The sequence below is a fragment of the Rhinolophus sinicus genome, chromosome 4, assembly GCF_057876585.1.
Source record: "Rhinolophus sinicus isolate RSI-liver-muscle chromosome 4, RSI-T2T, whole genome shotgun sequence".
NCBI classification, from domain to species: Eukaryota; Metazoa; Chordata; class Mammalia; order Chiroptera; family Rhinolophidae; genus Rhinolophus; species Rhinolophus sinicus.
In genome coordinates this window covers 62,035,830-62,054,252 of record NC_142504.1, presented here as the reverse complement: position 1 = coordinate 62,054,252, position 18,423 = coordinate 62,035,830, and the positions used below count along the sequence as shown (strand labels likewise).

Here is an 18,423-nt window from a genome sequence, read left to right as displayed (position 1 = left end):
CCCACTCCCAGGCCCTCCTTCTGGAGCTGTGTCAGACTATACTTCCCCACTTAACCCCACCTTGTCTGCCTTCCCACCCCATGAGCTCCCTATCAGCTTCTGTTCCCCGCTTATTATTGTCCAGAGCTGTCCACCATTTCTAAATTTGTTATGTCATTTCTGGGAATTGAGGGGGCCCTTGATGGGGTGCAAAAGCCATGTGCCTAGTTCACCATCTCCATCTACCTCTCTGGCCTCCTAAGGCTCACAGGCCCTTTGGCAGTCTCTCCTGGAGTCTGTCAGAATTAGTCAGTGTATAAAAAAAGAACACAAACAAACAAACAAAAAACAAACGTGATTAGGCATGGGACAAGAGCCCACTCTCAAATCCAAACCTGCACAAGCCCCAGTAACCGTCTTCTGTCCCTCATAGTGCAGGAGCCTCTGTCCCATCTCTGTCCCTCCTGTCCAGACGTCCCTGATGGACCTGGGGCCAGTACCACCCATGGGTCGTCTCCTCTCTCAGCACAGGCTCTGCGCCCTCAAAAGCCAGGCTAAGAATTGACTGGAGGCCCCTCTGACTTCTTCCTGTCAGCTGAGCCAAGGAACAGATAACCTTTATTCTTCTCATTCTGAACATAACTCAAGTTATTAAGCTCTCTATTTTGACAAGATTTAATTCTTACAGAAAAGTTAAAAGAATAGTACAAAGATGTTATAGAATGCCCATGACTTTGGGCTTTTCCGACCCCTCCTCAGGACAGAATACAGATGAAGTGTCCTAGGCAGGAATGTCTGAGTGATATGCTGGGGTCCCATTGGAGAGAGTGCAAACTCCTCTCTCTCTCTTGCCAGTGTTTACTTTGATCTCTTGAGTGAGGTGGAGTCTGCCAGGCTTGTCCACAGTAAAGCTCCTTTTCTCTTGGTAATTAATAAGTGTCTTGTTCAGAAGTATTTTGAGACTCTCACAACTTTGAATTCCTTTAACAGCCCTCTTTCTTTTAATGAGGGTGTAAAATGAGACAGAGCTCCAGGAAGGCAGGTGAGCATAAGTCTCTGAAGCCGGGAAACTGCTCACAGCCCCTGGTCTGTAGTCTCCCTTCGGAAAATCAGTTCCTAAGAACCAGTCAGTGGTGGTCGATGATATCCTCAGCATGTCCAGGGCAGCACTTATGGTTGCTACGCACATCATGGCAATTGCACCCTGATGACACGGTGTGTCACTGCAGCCCTTAATGTTTGCTTACAAGGTCCACAAAGAATTGGTAATTTCACAGGGAGCTGTTGATGGTAAAGTAGTTTTAATTTTTTTTTAAAAGAAAATGGAAGATACGAAATTATTAAAAATGTGTATTGAAAAGTGCTAGAAGAAAATACCCCCCAAAATGTTATCAGCAGCTCATTCAAAGTAGAGGAGTTGTTTATTTATTTGTTTTTACCATATTCTCTTTCAAGAATTTTTTGTTTTGTTTTGTTTTCCAATGAGCCCTGTTTCTTTTCAATCAAAGGTAGTAGAAGAAAGCAACCATATTTTTAAGTCCTTAGTTTGGTCCCCTCTGGCTTCTGTCCTCCCTGACAGCCTCTGAATTGAGCTGTGGGAACCTCTCCCTAATCTCTGGGGGAGGGGGCATCAGAATTGGGGTCCTTGGTGGCAACCACTTTTCAAACTCTTGCTCTGCTTCCCCAGGCCTCAGGTGCATTGCCCTCACCCACCCCCAAGCCCAGCCTTGCCCTGGGAAGATCGTGGAGATTCCTGCAGAGACAAAGCATGTTCACCCTGAGTGCCTTCTCCCCAGTGCGCACTGCAGGCAGCGGCCTCAGCTCTGGAGTCAACAGACCCCAGTAGTTGGCACCATCACTTACAAGTGCAGGCTCTCGCTTCCCTCCTCTATGGAGTGGGGGTTCCTGAGACTTCAAATGAGAGAGGACATAGGGCCAGGGACACAACAGATGACTCAGACACTGGAAGAGCTATTCACGAGGTCTCTTTCAGATGCCAGGGACAGAAGCCCAACTACAACTAGGTTAAACCAGACAGGTGAGTATGGAGCTGGAAGATCCAGAGGTGGATTTCAGGCACAGCTGGATATAAGAGAACATTTGCCACTCACCCATGCTTTCACAGAAGCTCCCTGCGCTGGCCTGGGAGGGCTTTGGGACCCCAGAGGCACAGGCCACAGCTTGGAATAGCTGGCTCATCTCTCCAATGAGATATCTCCTTCCCCAGTGTCTCTGATTGTTCCTGACCGTTCAGCTAATCCTTTCCACATGTCTGGGGATATGGATTTCTTCTTGCTCAGAGATCAGGAACGGAATAAGTCTCGCTCAGTAAGTATCAGGACCAAGGCCTGCCCCCAGCTCTTTCCTCCCTCACACAAGCAGCAGCCAGATTTCTGAAGAGCACTTTCCTCAGGTCGCTCTCTCATTCTAGAATAATAAATGGCTCACCATTTCCTATGAAACCAACCTGAAGCTCTGCCTGGCTCTCAGGTCCCTGACCTGTCCCCTGTCTTACCCAGTTTTATTGCCACTGTGCCTCGGCCTTTGTCAGGGTAGGCTCCTTGGAGCTGTGTGGCCACAGCCTCAGCCACCACACCTTCATTTTTGCTGTCCCTTGCATGAGATGCCATCCCCTCCTGGGGGTCTCACTGTCCCTCAAGGCAGACCTCAGGGACCCTCACTTCCCCCAGGAATCCCCCTTCCCATGACTGCTCCAGCCTTGCACTGTCCTCTCATTGGAATTCTTAGAGGTCAGATACAAACACAGACATGCTCACATGTGCGCATATGCATATACATGCCCGTCAGCAGTGCCTGGGAGTCTCGGGGCCATCCCTGTCCTCCAGCCTGTCCTTCGTGTGCACCCCAGCATAGTCTCTCTTGCTTCCCCATCCCAAGAGCCCATGTGCCCAGACAGCCTACTCCCCCACACCACAGCACAGCTGGAGCAAGCAAGTCTCACTGCAGCCAGGCTTGGGGAGGGCTCACCGGCTGAGCATCTTTCCTGGGAAATGGCCAGCACCATGTTTCTGGTCATACTCTCATGGCCAGTGTCCCAGACTCCCTGCTAGGCTGACTGTCCACCCCAACTCAGGGCTCAGCATCTAAGATTCCTTAGGCAGCAACTCCCACTGCAACCCCAACCAGTGACCAGTGACACTTATGGAAATGCACATGCTCCAGCCCTACCCTGGACCTCCCACCTAGTAACTCTGGGCCACCATCCAACAGTATTTCCTCCAATCCTGCCATGCTGTGCACCCACTTCTGCCCTGGAAGGAGGCACTCAAAAAAGCCACACTAAACAGCTGACACTTTCCTGTGGTCTCCAGAATGGGAAGACACTGCAAACACACAGACTTTCTCTGACCTTGACTTAGAGACCTTTCTCTTACTTCACCAGTGCAGGATTGGATTTTCTTCTCCAACCCTGTCCCTGCTTCAGGGCTATCTCTGCCTTCCTGAAAAAGCCCCTACAACCTCACACTCCTCCCCCCACTCCAGCAGAGACCCCAACCTCACACTGACCCCAAGTACCTGCCCAATGTCTTTTAAATGCAAACCTTCTGCCACTGGGATTCTACAGGGTGACATTTTCTGGACTGTTTTATACAGGAATCTGCAAACTAGTAGCCTCACGCTGGATCCTGCCACAGCTAGGTTTTTCCTAAGCAGCACTCTTTAGAGATTGAATTGGTTGTTGTATCTGACAGGCCCAGCAGGAAATAGAACTAACGCAGGAAATGCCAAATGAAGAGCCCACCTGATGGCCTGTCTGATCAGGTGGGCTGAGCTGCCCTGCTGGTGAAGGATGTGGAGACTCCCAGGGCCTGAACAGCAGGAGGGGCTGGGCATCCCCACAGCCAGAGCCTGCACTAGGCCTCTGGGAAGAAGAGGCCCCAACCTTCACTCATCCTGGGATCTTCTCAAGTGAAGGGCTGGGGCCAGCTGCCAGGGCAGAGCAGAAAATAGGTGGGGAGGTACAGACTCTAAATGACAGCACAGCCCCCAACACTAAGGAGGTTGCAGATCAAATTCGGGTTTTCAAGATTCTTTAGGAAACTCAGAAGGTCTAGTTTCCCTGAACCTTGAGGTGTCAGATTTAGCAAATCACAATACAGGACACTCAGTGGATTTAAGTGTGGATTTCAAATAAACAAGGAATCATCTTTTAATATGTCCCTGCACTACTGATCTGGAATGCATATCTGACAGGGGGTAGGCAGCCTGTACTTAATCTGGCGGCCCACCTGCATCCCCACTGTCCAGAGGCCTGTCCTGCCCACTTCCTCTCAACCCATGGCAGTCGTGTGCAGGAACCCAGGAGGCCCCCAAACGCACACCGCTCCACAGCCTTCCCGGCGCGCAGCTCCACAGCCTTCCCCGCGCGCAGCTCCACAGCCTTCCCCGCGCGCAGCTCCACAGCCTTCCCCGCGCGCAACTCCACAGCCTTCCCCGCGCGCAGCTCCACAGCCTTCCCCGCGCGCAGCTCCACAGCCTTCCCCGCGCGCAGCATGTGCGCACCCCCCATCCTGCCCCGTTCGCATCCCGCATCCTGACCAAGCCAAGTACCCACCACCTTAAGCCCACGTAAACCTGAAGTGGGAAAACGTAGAGGGGAGGAGACCCGGCCCAGAGGGGTGGAAGAGGGGTGCTGGGTGGGTGATGGGGGTAGGGTGAAGGCTGGTGCCGCCAAATCCCCCCTGCCCCACCCCCCAGGAGCGGGAGCAGAAGAAGACACTGCGGGTGCACGAGAAGATGACCTACTCGTCCAAAGTGTCCGCCAAGCACACCAGCCTGCGGCGAGAGCTGCAGCTGGAGGACGAGATGGAGGACCAGGAGGCACGCGCAGAGGCTGAGCAGCTTCAGGCCTTCCAGGACAACACTGCCTGGAAGCTCTCCATGACCAAAGGTGCATTCCTCCCTCCCCCACATTGGGTCTGCGCAGCAAAGAGCAGTACTTTAAAAGTACTTGGAGAGGAAGGGATATGGCGCAGTGGGGAAAGGGGGGGTCTTCTCTGCCTAACTCCTGCCTCCACCATCACAATGATCAATTCCAGATGGAGAGCAAGTCTAAAAGTCTCTGAATCCCAGTATTGCAAGCATTCTGAATGTTGACCAGTGAATGCAGGCTGTATAAAATAGGCATTTAACTTGGAAGTGAAAAGCATCAATGTGGAACTAGATTTCCTGGGTTCAGATCTCAGCTTCAGGATTTAATGGCTGCACCACCCTGGGCAAGTTAGCTAACTCCTTTGCACCATAGTTCCCTCTCCTCACTGATGACAGTACCAACCTCATGGTTGTGAGATTCAACATCTTTTAGACACTGCACGTAGTGAGAAAGAACTATGTGTGTGAGAGCTGTTATTTTCTGACCCAGTAGGAAATCTTAAATATTGAGAACACACTAATAATCTATCAACACAGATGATAAAGTATAACATCACTAAGCTAGAAAGAAACAGTTGAGATCAGAGAGTCCTGGAACCCAGTGCAACTACAAGTGTACTGGATGTGACTATAGCCCTGACACACATGGCTTGTTTTGGGGGATAGAAAGCCCTGAGCTTGCTGTGACGATTGTTTGCAAACTCTGCATGGAGGTGCACAGAGCACGTGTTTCCTTTCTGCCTCCACGTTCCATTCCTAAGACCTAGCAGAGGCAGGTGGCACCTGAATAGGGAAGCCTGGACCGGGCAGGTTTAAGCACAAGACTCGTCACTTTCCCAGCTTTGGCTTCCAGTGAGGAGATGGGCCTTCCCCAAGGTAGAGCAGAGAGGCAAGGGTCTAGTGGGCTCGTTGCCAGGCATCTAGACTTAAAACAGGACTCCTGCACCATAACATGTGCATCTGGAAAGAAGAGGATATGAGAGACAAGAGATTCTAGCCACATGGTTCTACAGTCCTTTCCACAGTCCCTGGGCTCTCCAAAATTGAGACATGTCTAGAGTTTCCTCTCCAGAAAGACCAAGGAAAGAGGCCCCCACGGCCCTTGGCCCCACTGCGCTGCCTCTCTGCTTGCACTCTGAGAGGTTGTCCAGATGTCCACCATAATTTCTTCCTGCGGTGTAGACTTACCTGCTGCTCAAATTGAGCCCTGGGGACTTAGGGTACCCCAAGTAGAGATCATGCTGCCCCACTTTTCTCTCACCACCCTCATTCAGGTCCTGGCCAATAGGCCTTTTGTTATTAAGTTCAGCTTGGTGAAATTTTCAGGGCAAGGGTGTCCAGAGTCTCATTCCAGGTGAGAAGAGTGCTACAGCAAGAGAGAGTCTTCCCACCGGGACCAGTCTCCAGGCATGGAGATGTAATATATCAGCAAAGCCTTCTCTCCTTTTGCTGTAGACAGGGCCCACTCTCCCATGGTCTCTGTAATAACCTGGGCCTTGCAGCAGAGCACTGCATGGGGAGCAATTGACTGGCTCCCCACTAACTGGCTGTGTCCCCATCCTCTGCCATGGGCCTGGGTCTCTCTCCCACTGCCCGCCCCATGCCCTGGATGCCTCCTTCCTCTCATTGCAGAAAAGAAAGGGGAATCTGATAACATAAACAAGTACATCAACCAGAAGCGGCAAATGTTCCTCATCCAGGTAGGCCTTGCTGCTCCCATGTCGGGGACCTGGGTGGGCTGTCCCAGTGAGGAGTGTGACTCTTGCTCTGGTGGCCCCAGTATGCCCTGGGTATGAAGCGAAGCGAGATCCAGCGGCTGGAGATGCTGGTGACTAAGGAGGAGGCGGAGCTGGAGCGAGCTGAGAGGTCCCTGGAAAAGGACTCGGCCCTGTTCGATAAGTTCCTCAGGGAGAATGACCGCAGCTCTGTGCAGGCCCTGAGAGCGTAAGCCTGTGGCACCAGGGACTGGCTGGCCATGTGCCACCCCCATTGTCCACTGGGCCAGTGCACACCCACCCAACCCAGCCTGGACCTGGTCCTTGACCCTAACCTCTGACCCCACCTTTACCTTGACCCCAACCCAGGTCCCTGGCCTGAGGGCAGTGTGGACACTTTTCTTTAACAATCTGAATTTGGCTCTCTGCCCCCACCTACTCTCCAGGGCGGAGAAGGAGACCAAAGCAAAGGTGGCAAAGATCACTGAGATTCGTGATCTGACCATCCAGATCAGGAACATAAAAAGGTGAGGTCAGAGGCAAGCTGGGCCTGGGCTGGCCTGACCACATTTTCCTCTTCCACTCTCCCCTAGCCAAAGGGAGCCCCACACAATGCAAACCTTATCACTTTACCACTGAACCCTAAGTATCTCAGGGCTTCGAAGCACTGTAGTCTGCTGCCCATCTTACAGATGAAGTGACTGAGGCCAGAAGGCCAGAGATTCAGTGACTTTTCCAAGGCCACATCACCAGGAGACAGGGCTCACATGGCTCTGGGGCCCCTGGGCTCCACCCTGGGAGAGGGCAGACAGAGTCCCTGAGAGCTGTAACTCTGGGAGGTCTAACCCACATTGGTCCCTGCAGGGTGGGCATTCTTTCCTTGACATGGCAGTGTTCCTGTGTCTGTCCTGTTTGGCCAGGGTGTAAAAGGGGTCCCTCTGGAGGGGCCTCTCAGTGGGCAGAGCCTGACTTCACCTGTCCCCTACCCGGTTCTAGTGAAATCTCCAAATTTGAAGACATACTGCAGCATTATAAAGTCTACAAGAATTTCCTGTATAAGTTGTCACCCAAGGAGTGGTTGGAAGAACAAGAGAAGAAACACTTGGCTCTCAAAAAGGCCAAGGAAGTCACCGAAGCCCCCAAAGAGAATACTTTGTTCTCCACAAAAGGGGACAAAGGTAGCAGAAAAGAGAAGACAGGTCCCCAGGCCCCCCCAGGCCCTGTGCCCAGCTTGCAGGGTCCTTGGAGGCGTCCAGGCCGTGGGCTTGGTCCCTGTCAAACCCTGCAGAGCCCCAGACAGGCAGCAGCCACCGCTTAGCTAATCGTGGCTCAGCCCAAGCACCCACTTAAGGAAGAGGGGCTGGTTCTCAACTGAAACCCAAGGGGCTTTCCACCTATGCATGTCCCTCCTGCCACTGAGGGGTCCTGGGAAGCCCTGTGCCCCTAAGCAGTGTCGCTGCAGGCCTGGTTCTAGCTGAGACCATCTGGGACCCCTCCCTTGCTTCTTGTAGGGCCAGGGATCAAAGGCAAGAAAGTCTCCAGAGGTACGTGGCTGCCCCGGGCCGGAGGGGCACTGCTCCAGGCTGAGCCACATGGAAACCACTCCTCTGCTTTCCCCAGAGGGTCAGAGCCCAAGGAAGTCCTGGAAAGTGCTAAAGGTGATACAGGCGGGGCAGATCCTATCTAGCGCCATCAGCCTCCAGCAGGGCAGCCAGCCCAGAGTGAGTGGTGGGCTGGACCCCAAAGGGTGAGTCGGCTTGAGGGGAGCTGTGGAAGTGGGTGGGGCCTGGTGGGGAGTGCTTCTCAGTGGCTCCAGTCCAGGGGTTCCAGGATGGGTCCAGACTCCCCGAGGGGGAGAGTGTGCAGAGGGCTGTTCCCAACCAGGAGGGTGTATAGTCTGAATTAAGCTGGAAAATCAAAAGGCTTCCACAACAAAGGTTTATTTCTTCCTGATTCAGTAAACTTAAGCCTAGGGTGGTCCATTTGGGTGCTAATGGACTAGTCAAATGTGCAGAGATGAGGGCAGCCAGGTGGGCACACGGACAGGATGGCACATACCCTCTACTAGCCTTCTGTGGCCAGAGAACCCCGGCCCAGGGGCCAGAGCTCCAGAACCATTCAAGAAAAGCCAGAAATATAGACTTCTTCAGGAAATTACCCAGATTTAAGTGTGATGCTTACTTTCAAACCTAAAAAACACGAGGAGAGACAGAAACCCCAAACAGATCCAGGGGCCAGTGCAAACCTGTCCTTCCATGGAGGGCTGCAAGGCCAGAACTGTCCCCATCCCACCCACCCCACCCACCCTACCTGGTTCATAGGGTATGTTTAGCTGCAGTTACTTTTCCTCCTTCACTGAAGCAGTCACAAAAATCACAACTATGTAGAAGGTGTAAACTGAGAAATCTTAAGCCCTAGTCCTCACGCACCTCCTTCCAGGCTGTGGGCCCAGGAAGCCTTGGGCAGCGCTGCAATGAGTTTTATTACTTCCTGCGTGTCCTTCCAGCAATTTTTATGCAAATAGGATGTTGAACCCTATTAAATTGTTGCGTTTCTCTGTCAAAAAAGTACTGGCATGTGCTTATGATTCGACCCGAATACAAGCAAAGGTGGTTTTCTTATGCTGATCCTTCCTTTCATGGGGGAACTGACACCGCACATCTCACTGTTTTGCCATTATATTTATAATGTTCCACATTATAGTGGGTCATCTGCATTACTCAGGCTACTGAGTAATTATTAATCTCATCTAAAAAACACTTTTATAGGAACATCTAGAATAATGTTTGACCTAGCCAAGTTGACACATTAAAATCACTGTCACAGAGGGGCTCAGAGATGGGTCTGCCAGCTGTGCAGAATTGTTCCAGTGTCTGACAGCTCCATCAATTATCCAGGAGGCTCCAGCTGAAGGGCAGGCCTCCTTCTGGGGGCAAGTTCCAGCTCCAGTGACTCTTGCCCCATAGCTCCTCCAGTTCCTACCTCTGGGACCACCGAGCACTTCTTGGACACCTCCTGGATTTCTTCCTGCAATTCCCCTGACACTCCACACACAGCCCCTGTGTTCTGCAGCAGTGACCAATGACCACAGGACAGCTCCTCCCGCCCCACCTCCACTGCCTCCCTCCCCAGCCAGCCCCAATCCATCCTCAGTCTGCCCCATCCTCTCACTGCCTCACCCCAGATGATCCTGTTCCCTTAGTCCTACAGCTCAGCCATCCCAAACCTTAGCACCTCATGGAGGGACAGGTGAAGAAACTAAGGCACAGAGCAGCCAGGTAGAGTTGGAACCCTGGCCTCTGGCTCCATAATCCACCCTCAGATCCAGGGCCTGCAGAGGCCAGGAAGTTCCTGCAAAGCAGTGACATGATCAGATGTAGGTCTTTTCCTTTTTTCCCTCTTATGTTGAGGTGTTATTGATATGTCACAAACCAAACAAATCTTTTTTTTTATTTTATTAAATTTATTGGGGTGACAATTGTTACTAAAATTACATAGATTTCAGGTGTACAATTCTGTATTACATCATCTATAAATCCCATTGTGTGTTCACCACCCAGAGTCAGTTCTCCTTCCATCACCATATATTTGATCCCCCTTACCTTCATCTCCCACCCCCCACCCCCCATCCCCCTTACCCTCTGGTAACCACTAAACTATTAGTGAACACTTGACTTTTTACACACATGTATACCAATGAGATCACACCCAGATCCAGATAGAAAACATTCCCAGTGCCCAGAACTCCCTTGTGCCCTCTCCCAGTCAGACCTCACACCAGAAAGTGACTGCTGTTTTGATCTTGATCACCCTGGAACACTTTTCCTGTTCTTGAATTTGATGCACTTAGAACAACACTGCTGCTCTATGGGTGTAGATCTTTTCATTCCGCACCCAGCTGGCTTTGTGCAGCCACAGGCTGTTCTTTGCTTCTGTTTTGTGTCTCACTGTGGGAATAAGCCCCATTGTCTTGGTCCACTCTCCTACTGGTGATCATTTGGGTTATTTCCAATTCTTGTCTATTTCGATTAAAGCTGCTGCATACATTCTTGTACTTTTCTATCTGAGCACTATTTCATGCATGAGCATTATTTCTGTTAAAAATAGGAGTGGAAGTATTCGTTCATAGGGTGGGCATATGTTTAGCTTTAGTAGCTTCTACCACACAGCCCTCCACAGCGGCTGCCCTGTTATACTCCCGCTAGCACGCGTGACAGTTCCAGCTGCCCTACTACTACCTCACCAAATCATGGTATTGTCAGTACCTTCCAGTCTAGCTATTGTGGTAGGGTTGTTTTAAAATAGAGTGTATTGATAGGAAATTTGAGGTTCAGTAAAGTCAGTAGATCAGGAGATGACTGCCATTGAAAAGATGGTTAGCTACTCAAAGTTCCCAGAGGAGGAGGCATGCCACACCCTGGGGGGCCACCTGGGGAAGCAGCAGGGTAGTCAGGAAGCAGAGGGAATAGGGGAACTTTGGACAGGAGACTATATTGTGATTTCTGCAAAAAAGAACAGATGAGGCAAGGTAAACAGGCTTAGGATTAGCTTGTTTTAATAATTTCAGGGATCTGTGGCTGCCCCAAGACGTCTGGGACCTGACCCTGGGAGATTAGGCAGAGAGACAGTGCCTCCAGTGTGAGAGCTTGTGATGTGGGTTCTGGATTAGTTGTTCTGCATATGAAAAGCACATTCAAGTGTGTTGGTCCATCTAGGGTCAGCAGAGCCCCAGATGTCAAAGCATCAGAATACAGAAAATCAAAGGTAGGATTAATACAGGGATGGAGTGGTGTTTCATTATGATTTTAATGACATTTTCATGATGAAAAATGTGACCATTCAGCTATCTTCCTTTGTGAAAAGTGTCTCTTCAATTTTTGTACATTTTTATTGGATTGTTGGCCTTTTTCTTCTTGTTTTCTATTAGTACTGCCCAGTCTCTCTTGCCTTATTACTCTCTCTCTTTTTTTTTTTTTATGAATATCGATAACAGGAATTTTTTTCTAACGTTTTATTTATTTTAAGTGTGTTTTTCCAGGACCCATCAGCTCCAAGTCAAGTAGTTGTTTCAATCTCGTTGTGGAGGGCACAGCTCACAGTGGCCCATGTGGGGATCGAACCGGCAACATTGTTGTTAAGAGCACCGTGCTCTAACCAACTGAGCTAACTGGTGCTCCCAGGAATTTCTTTTCTTTTGTTAAAGTTTATTGGGGAGACAATTGTTAGCAAAGTTGCATAGATTTCAGGTGTACAATTCTGTAATATATCATCTATACATCACATTGTATGTTCACCACCCAGAGTCAGTTCTCTTTCCATCACCATATATTTGATCCCTTTTGTCCTCATCTACCACCCCCTGCCCCCGTACCCTCTGCTTATTACTCTCTTAATGTTATTTTTTGAGTCCAATTTACCAATCTTTGCTTTTATGGTTGATGCCTTTTGTGTCCTACTTAAGAAATTTTTGCCAACCCCAAAGGCACTAAAATAGTCTCTTATGCTTCCTTCTGGAACCTTCATGGTTTATCAGCTTGGATGAGGGTGGTGGTAGTGGGGATAGGGACAATGGGTGGCCTGGGAGCTCAGAAGCCTCCTTCTCACTGTCCTTCATGGGGTCTGTATCTTCTGCTCATCCCCTTACATGCTCTGTCCTGTCCTTCCTTCTCTACAACAGGCTGGTCACTTCTCCCATGGTTCTGTCTCCCATTGTTTCCTGAGCTCTAGGCTCATATGGACATCCTCTCCCTCCTTAGATGTTCTCCACACTCAACCTCCCATGTCCCAAACTGATGCTTCTTAGGCTGGAAGAACAGCCTAAAGACTGAGGACTATCAGTTTGCAAGGTCACATTCATCTTTATGAATTATGGTCATGCCTTGTGGAGAGCAGCCACCATTGGTGGGCCAGGCACATGCCATGGGTTAACTCTGATCTCTGCAATGCCCAGCCGATAGGGGATATTTCCAGTTCAGTGTTGAATGGAGGCTCCAAGAGGTTAGATACTCATGCTTCCTCTGCCTAGGACGCCCATCAGCCCTGGAGCTCCCACTATAAGGCCCCATGTTGGGACAGTCCCTGAGAATAGAGGTCTGGGAGCACACTGGTCTGGATTTGCATCTGGACCCCTCCACCTATTAGCCAGGTGACCAGAGCCTCTGAGTACAGTTGTGGCTTCTCCCATAGGGCCCTGCACTTATCACCTTTCCACTGTAGGTAGATAAGGACCTGGAGTCTCTCCGACCTCAACCCAGTTTCCTCTGCTTGTGAGCCTGCCCTGACTGCTTTTTGGCAAGCAGAACCTGCACATTCAGGATGGGGGCCCAGGCTGAGGCAGGCGAGAAGGGTGATGAGAGCAGGTCTGGATGTCAGGCAGAATTGGTTCCGCATCTGTGGGGCCTTCCAGAGCCCTGTGCTGAGTGCTCCAAGCCCACACCACCTTTCCCACACCCCGGGGACTGGCTCAGAATGGTCCCTGCCCCTGTGGGGTGCTCAGGGTCAGTCAAAAGTGGCTGTTAGTGTCACAGGATAGCAATGCAGGCCATCAATGACAAGAGCCCGGGCAAAATCTAGATAGGGGAGATGGGCATAAAAGGCCCTGAAAGTGGCTTTTAGAAAAAGGATGGTAAATGGAGAGGGTCAACCCTAGCAGTGGGAGCCAAGGCCCTGAGGAGGGTCAGCATATAGAGAGACAGGAAGGGAGCTTGCAGGGCAGGAGCAGAGTAACCTTGGGTGGTGGGGAGCCGAGGGCTGGGAAGGTGGCAGGGCCCCCACAGCTCCTGGGAGGAGGCCAAGTTTTATTATAGCTAGAGTGAGATGAGTTAATTGAATTTTGAAACTCCCCCTGGCTGTGTAACAGCTGGGGGTCCAAGAGGAAGCTGGTGCCACCACCAAAGCAACTTGTGTGATGGATGAGGAGGACGAGGGGTGTAAGGGTGGAGAGATGCTGTGGAAACGCCAGGCATCTACACCACTGGGATGGGGCACAACAGCCATCGGACTTCCGTGCACAGGTTAGGCCCTGGTGCTTTGACCCCACATCTCTCCACAGGTCGAGTTCTGCCCTCCCTGTGCAGGAGGACTCAGACAGTGATGGGGAGGTCAGTGGCCCTACTCTGGGCGGGGCTTGTGGGAACCAGAATCCCCCCTACCCCCCTCTACACACACATATACACACACACACACACACACACACACACACCCATGCACTGCTGGTGCCTCGCACACATGGCTCTTTTTGCAGGAGCTGGAGCTATATTTCACGGAGCCCCAGCAGCTCCTGGACGTCTTCACAGAGCTGGAGGAGCAGAACCTCTCACTGATCCAGAACACGCAGGAGATCGAGGAGACTTTGGAGGAGCTGAGCTTCACCCTGAAAAATACCCAGCTCATCATGTAGGTCTCACGTGGGGCTGCCCAGGCCAGTGGGGGTGGGCTTTGTCACTGGCTGTCATCCTAGGACCCACACAGCCACTGGGACCTGGGCTGTGTGGCCTCCCACCCTCCCTGTCCATGGCCCTAGCCCTTACCTGGCTTCAGTTTTCTGGAAAGCTCCATTTGAAGTCTTATAGGTCTGGCTCAGATGAGAGGGTGTGTCCTATTGGACTGAGGAGCTGAGAGTCATGGGAACCCAGGAGCAGCCTGGGAGTAGGTCATGTGGGTGGAGGCACACCAGACAGGTCCATCCCCACCCTGAAGCATTCTGTAGCCAGAAAGGACATCTCCAAGGACCACCTGGGTGTGTTCTTCTGCTGATATCAGGCCCAGGAGAGCTGGGCTAGGTAGGGTCAGGCTGGAGCACTACATGAGGCCTGTTGGGAACAAGGAATTTACTCCCAAACACAGATTGAGCACCTATTCTGGGTCAGGCCTAGGTCTAGGCCCTCCAAGGATAAAGCAAGGCCCTGTCTCATGGAGCTAACATTTCGTATGGGCAGACAGACAGGTAGGCTCTCAGATCTGACTTGTAGATATTGACACATTCTAGGAGGAAAATAAAGAGAATGCTATGAGAAGGAAACTGAAGTGGAGAGTGGTAGCATATGGGTGGGGCAGAGGAGGCTTCCAGGAGAAGATGTCCTTTGAGCCAGGCACTTCCTGAGTGATGGGAAGCCACAGGGTGATATGGGAAAAAAAGGTGACAGGCAGAGGAAAAGCAAGTGCAAAGGCCCTGAGGTGGAAGCCAGCCCAGTGATTTAATAAACTATGGGAAAACTATGTTCCTGAGTACCCGTGTCTTGCTGGTCCATGTCTTGCCATGGAGAGTCTCCTGCTGGGAGTCTCCAGAGTGATGTGAAATCACCAGCTCTCAGGCAAGATTGTATTTCCTAGAAAGCTGAAAGGTAGCAGAGACACACAGAGAGATGAGCTGGGGAGAGGCAGGCAGCTTCCCAGATTCCTGGCACCTGTTGAGAGGACACATGCATGTACATGTAAACCTCACAGAATCCTGGAGGAGCTGTCCAATAGCTGGTCTTCAGGCCACTGAGTCACTTCATCAGCTGAGCCAACCTGAGAGCACTAACACTTTATTTCCAGGGGATTCATATCCCATATGCATTTAACTTCCATGAACTGAACCACCCTTTCTCAGGGGGAAAAAAAAAAAAAACTGTAAAAAACAACAAATAAACAATCTGAATAGGCCTATATATTTAGGAAATTGAATCAATAATTAATAACCTTCCAAAAGTGCTTCAGACCCAGATGGGTTCACAGGTGAATTCTACCAAATATTTAAGGAAGAAATTATACCAGTTCTGTGTAACCTCTTCTAGATAATAGATACTTCCTAACTCAGTTTATGTGACCATTATTACCCTAACACCAAAACCAGACAAAAGCATCACAAGGAAACTATAGACCAGTATCGCTCATGACCATAGATGTAAAAATCCTCAACAAAATATTAGCAAATTGTATTCAACAATATATAAAAAGAATTATGTATTATGACCAAGTGAGATTTTTCCCCAGGTATGCAAGGCTGGTTCCATTTGAAAATCAATCAACAAGCTAAAGAAGAAAAAGCACATGAGCATGTCAATAGATGCAGAAAAAGCATTCGATAAAATCAAACAACGATTCATAATAAAAACTCTCAATAAATTAGGAATAGAGGGGAACTTCCTGAACTTGATAAAGCATATCTATAAAAACCCTACAGTTAACATCATACTTAAAGCTTTCCTGCTAAGATCAGGAACGAGGCAAACCTGTCCTCTCTCTCTATTCCTTATCAACATCATACCTGAAGCCCTACCTAATGCAGTAAGACAAGAAAATGAAATAAAAGTTATATAGATTAGGAAGGAAGAAATAAAGCTGTCGTTGTTTGTAGATGACATGACTGTCTATGTAGAAAATCTGAAAAAATCAACCAAAAAACCTCCTGTAACGAATAAGCCACTGTAGCAAGTTCATAGGATATGAAGTTAATATACAAAAGTCAATCACTTTCCTATATACCAGCAATGAACAAGTGGAAATTGAAAACAAAATACCATTTACATTAGCACCCCAGAAAATGAAATGCTTAGGTATAAATCTAACAAAACATGTACAAGATCCCCTGTTTCTCCAAAAATAAGACCTAGCTGGACAATCAGCTTTAATGCATCTTTTGGAGCAAAAATTAATATAAGACCTGGCATTATTATATTATATTATATTATATTATATTATATTATATTATATTATATTATATTATATTATATTATATGACCTGGTCTTATATTATAATAAAATAAGACTGGGTCTTATATTAATTTTTGCTCAAAAACGCATTAGAGCTTATTGTCCAGCTAGATCTTATTTGTGGGGAAACACGGTCTATATGAGGAAAATTACCAGATTCTAATGAATGAAATCAAAGAACTAAATAAAGAGATATTTCATGTTCATGGATAGGAAGACTCAATATTGTCAAGATATCAGTTCTTCCTAAATTGATCTATAGATTCAATGTAATCCCAATCAAAATCCCAGCAAGTTATTTTGTACATATCAACGAACTGATTTTAAAGTTTATATGAAGAGATAAGAGACCCAGAATAGCCAACACAATATTGAAGGAGAACAGAGTTGGAAGACTTCCACTACCTGACTTTTATTATTAAGCTACAGTAATGAAGACATGTGGTATTAGTCAAAGAATACACAAATAGATCAATGGAACAGAACAGAGAGCCCAGAAATAGACCCACACAAATATAGTCAACTGATCTTTGACAAAGGAGCAAAAACAATACAGGTATCCCCGACTCTCCAAAAGTTCTCGTTACACCACTTTGCTTTTATGAAAGACCTACATTATTACCGGTTTTCTCTAACTGAGAGAAATCCAAAGAGGATTTTCTCTTTTACAAAAAGAGCTGTTACAATACTAATGTAGGTCTTTTGTAAAAGTGAAGTAGCATAATGCGAACTTTCAGAAAGCAGGGGATACTTTTTGCTGCATACTATTTCAACTTATGGAAGGCTTCAGAGGAACGCTCCACTTTCAGATAGCGAGGGAAAACCTATATAATGGAAACCTTTTCAACAAATGGTACTGGAACAACTAGACATACACATGCAAAAAAAAGAAATCTAGACACAGACCATAAATCCTTCACAAAAACTAACTTAAAATGGATCATAGACCTAAATGTAAAATGCAAAACTGTAAAACTCCTAAAAGGTAACATAGGAGAAAATCTGGATGGTCATGGGTATGCTGATGACTTTTTAGATACAACACCAAAGCAATAATTTTCATTAAAAAAAGAATTGATAAGCAGACTTCACTAAAATTAAAACTTCGGCTCTATGTAAAGCAATGTGAAGAGATTGAGAAGACAAGCCACTAGCTGGGAAAAAATATTTGCAAAATACATATCTGATAAAGGACTGTTATCCAAAATATACAAAGAATGCTTAAAATTCAACAACAAGAAAAGGAACATCACAATTTTAAAATGGGCCACAGACCTGAACAGACACCTCATCAAAGAAGATATACAGATGGCAAATAAGCATGTTCAACATCAGGTGTCATCAGGGAATTGCATCTTAAAACAAAAATGAGGCAGATACTACTACACACCTATTACAATGGCCAACGTCCAAAACTGACATGAGCAAATGCTGGCAAGTATGTGGAGCAACAGAGATTCTCATTCATTGCTGGTGGGAATGCAAACTAGTACAGCCACTTTGGAAGACAGTTTGGTGGTTTCTTACAAAATTAAACATACTTTTACCATATGATCCAGCAATCATGTTCCTTAGTATTTACCCAAAGGAATAGAAAACTTATGTCCACTCAAAAACCTGTACATAGATGTTTATGGCAGCTTTATTTGTACTTGCCAAAATTTGGAGGCAACCAAGATGTCCTTCTACTTATAGATGACTGGATAGACTGTGGTACATCCAGACGATGGAATATTATTCAGCACTGAAAAGAAATGAGCTATCAAGCCATGAAAAGACATAGAGGGGGCAGGGGGACAGGGGGCACCTTAAATGCACGTTACTAAGTTACAATCTGAAAAGTTACATACTGTGTGATTCCAACTATTGGACATCCTGGAAAAGGCAAAACTATGGAGACAGTAAAAAGATCAGTGGTTGCCAAGGGTTAGGGGGAAGGAAGGGTGAATAGGTGGAAGATAGGATTTTTAGGGCAGTGAAACTATTTTGTATGATACTGTAATTGTGGGTACGTGTTACACATTTTTCAAAAGCCACAGAATGTACAACATGAAGAGTGAACCTCATGTAAATTATGGACTTTGGGGGATAACGATGTCAGTGTAGGTTCATCGACTGTAAAAAAAACACCACTCTAGTG

The 18,423-nt window shown here is 48.2% G+C and overlaps 1 protein-coding gene across 10 annotated transcripts in view; it reads left to right on the top strand.

Annotated features, from left to right (window-relative positions):
* The window catches only part of CFAP100 (cilia and flagella associated protein 100), a 62,964-nt gene that overhangs the window by 28,888 nt on the left and 15,653 nt on the right, over window positions 1-18,423 (top strand). For 8 of the 10 annotated variants that reach the window (XR_012498828.2, XM_088797879.1, XM_019719405.3 and 5 more), the window contains 10 exons: window positions 2,207-2,307; window positions 4,699-4,891; window positions 6,505-6,572; window positions 6,653-6,816; window positions 7,034-7,114; window positions 7,584-7,765; window positions 8,099-8,131; window positions 8,208-8,334; window positions 13,639-13,687; window positions 13,831-13,982. Coding sequence is in view for 9 of the 10 variants with exons in the window: in XM_088797879.1 (XP_088654005.1) it covers window positions 2,207-2,307; window positions 4,699-4,891; window positions 6,505-6,572; window positions 6,653-6,816; window positions 7,034-7,114; window positions 7,584-7,765; window positions 8,099-8,131; window positions 8,208-8,334; window positions 13,639-13,687; window positions 13,831-13,982 (1,150 nt within the window). In the remaining variant the exon portion in view is untranslated. Of the gene's footprint in view, window positions 1-2,206; window positions 2,308-4,698; window positions 4,892-6,504; window positions 6,573-6,652; window positions 6,817-7,033; window positions 7,115-7,583; window positions 7,766-8,098; window positions 8,335-13,638; window positions 13,688-13,830; window positions 13,983-18,423 lie in introns of all 10 variants that reach the window. The other 2 variants (XM_088797880.1, XM_088797882.1) reach the window with 2 other exon arrangements.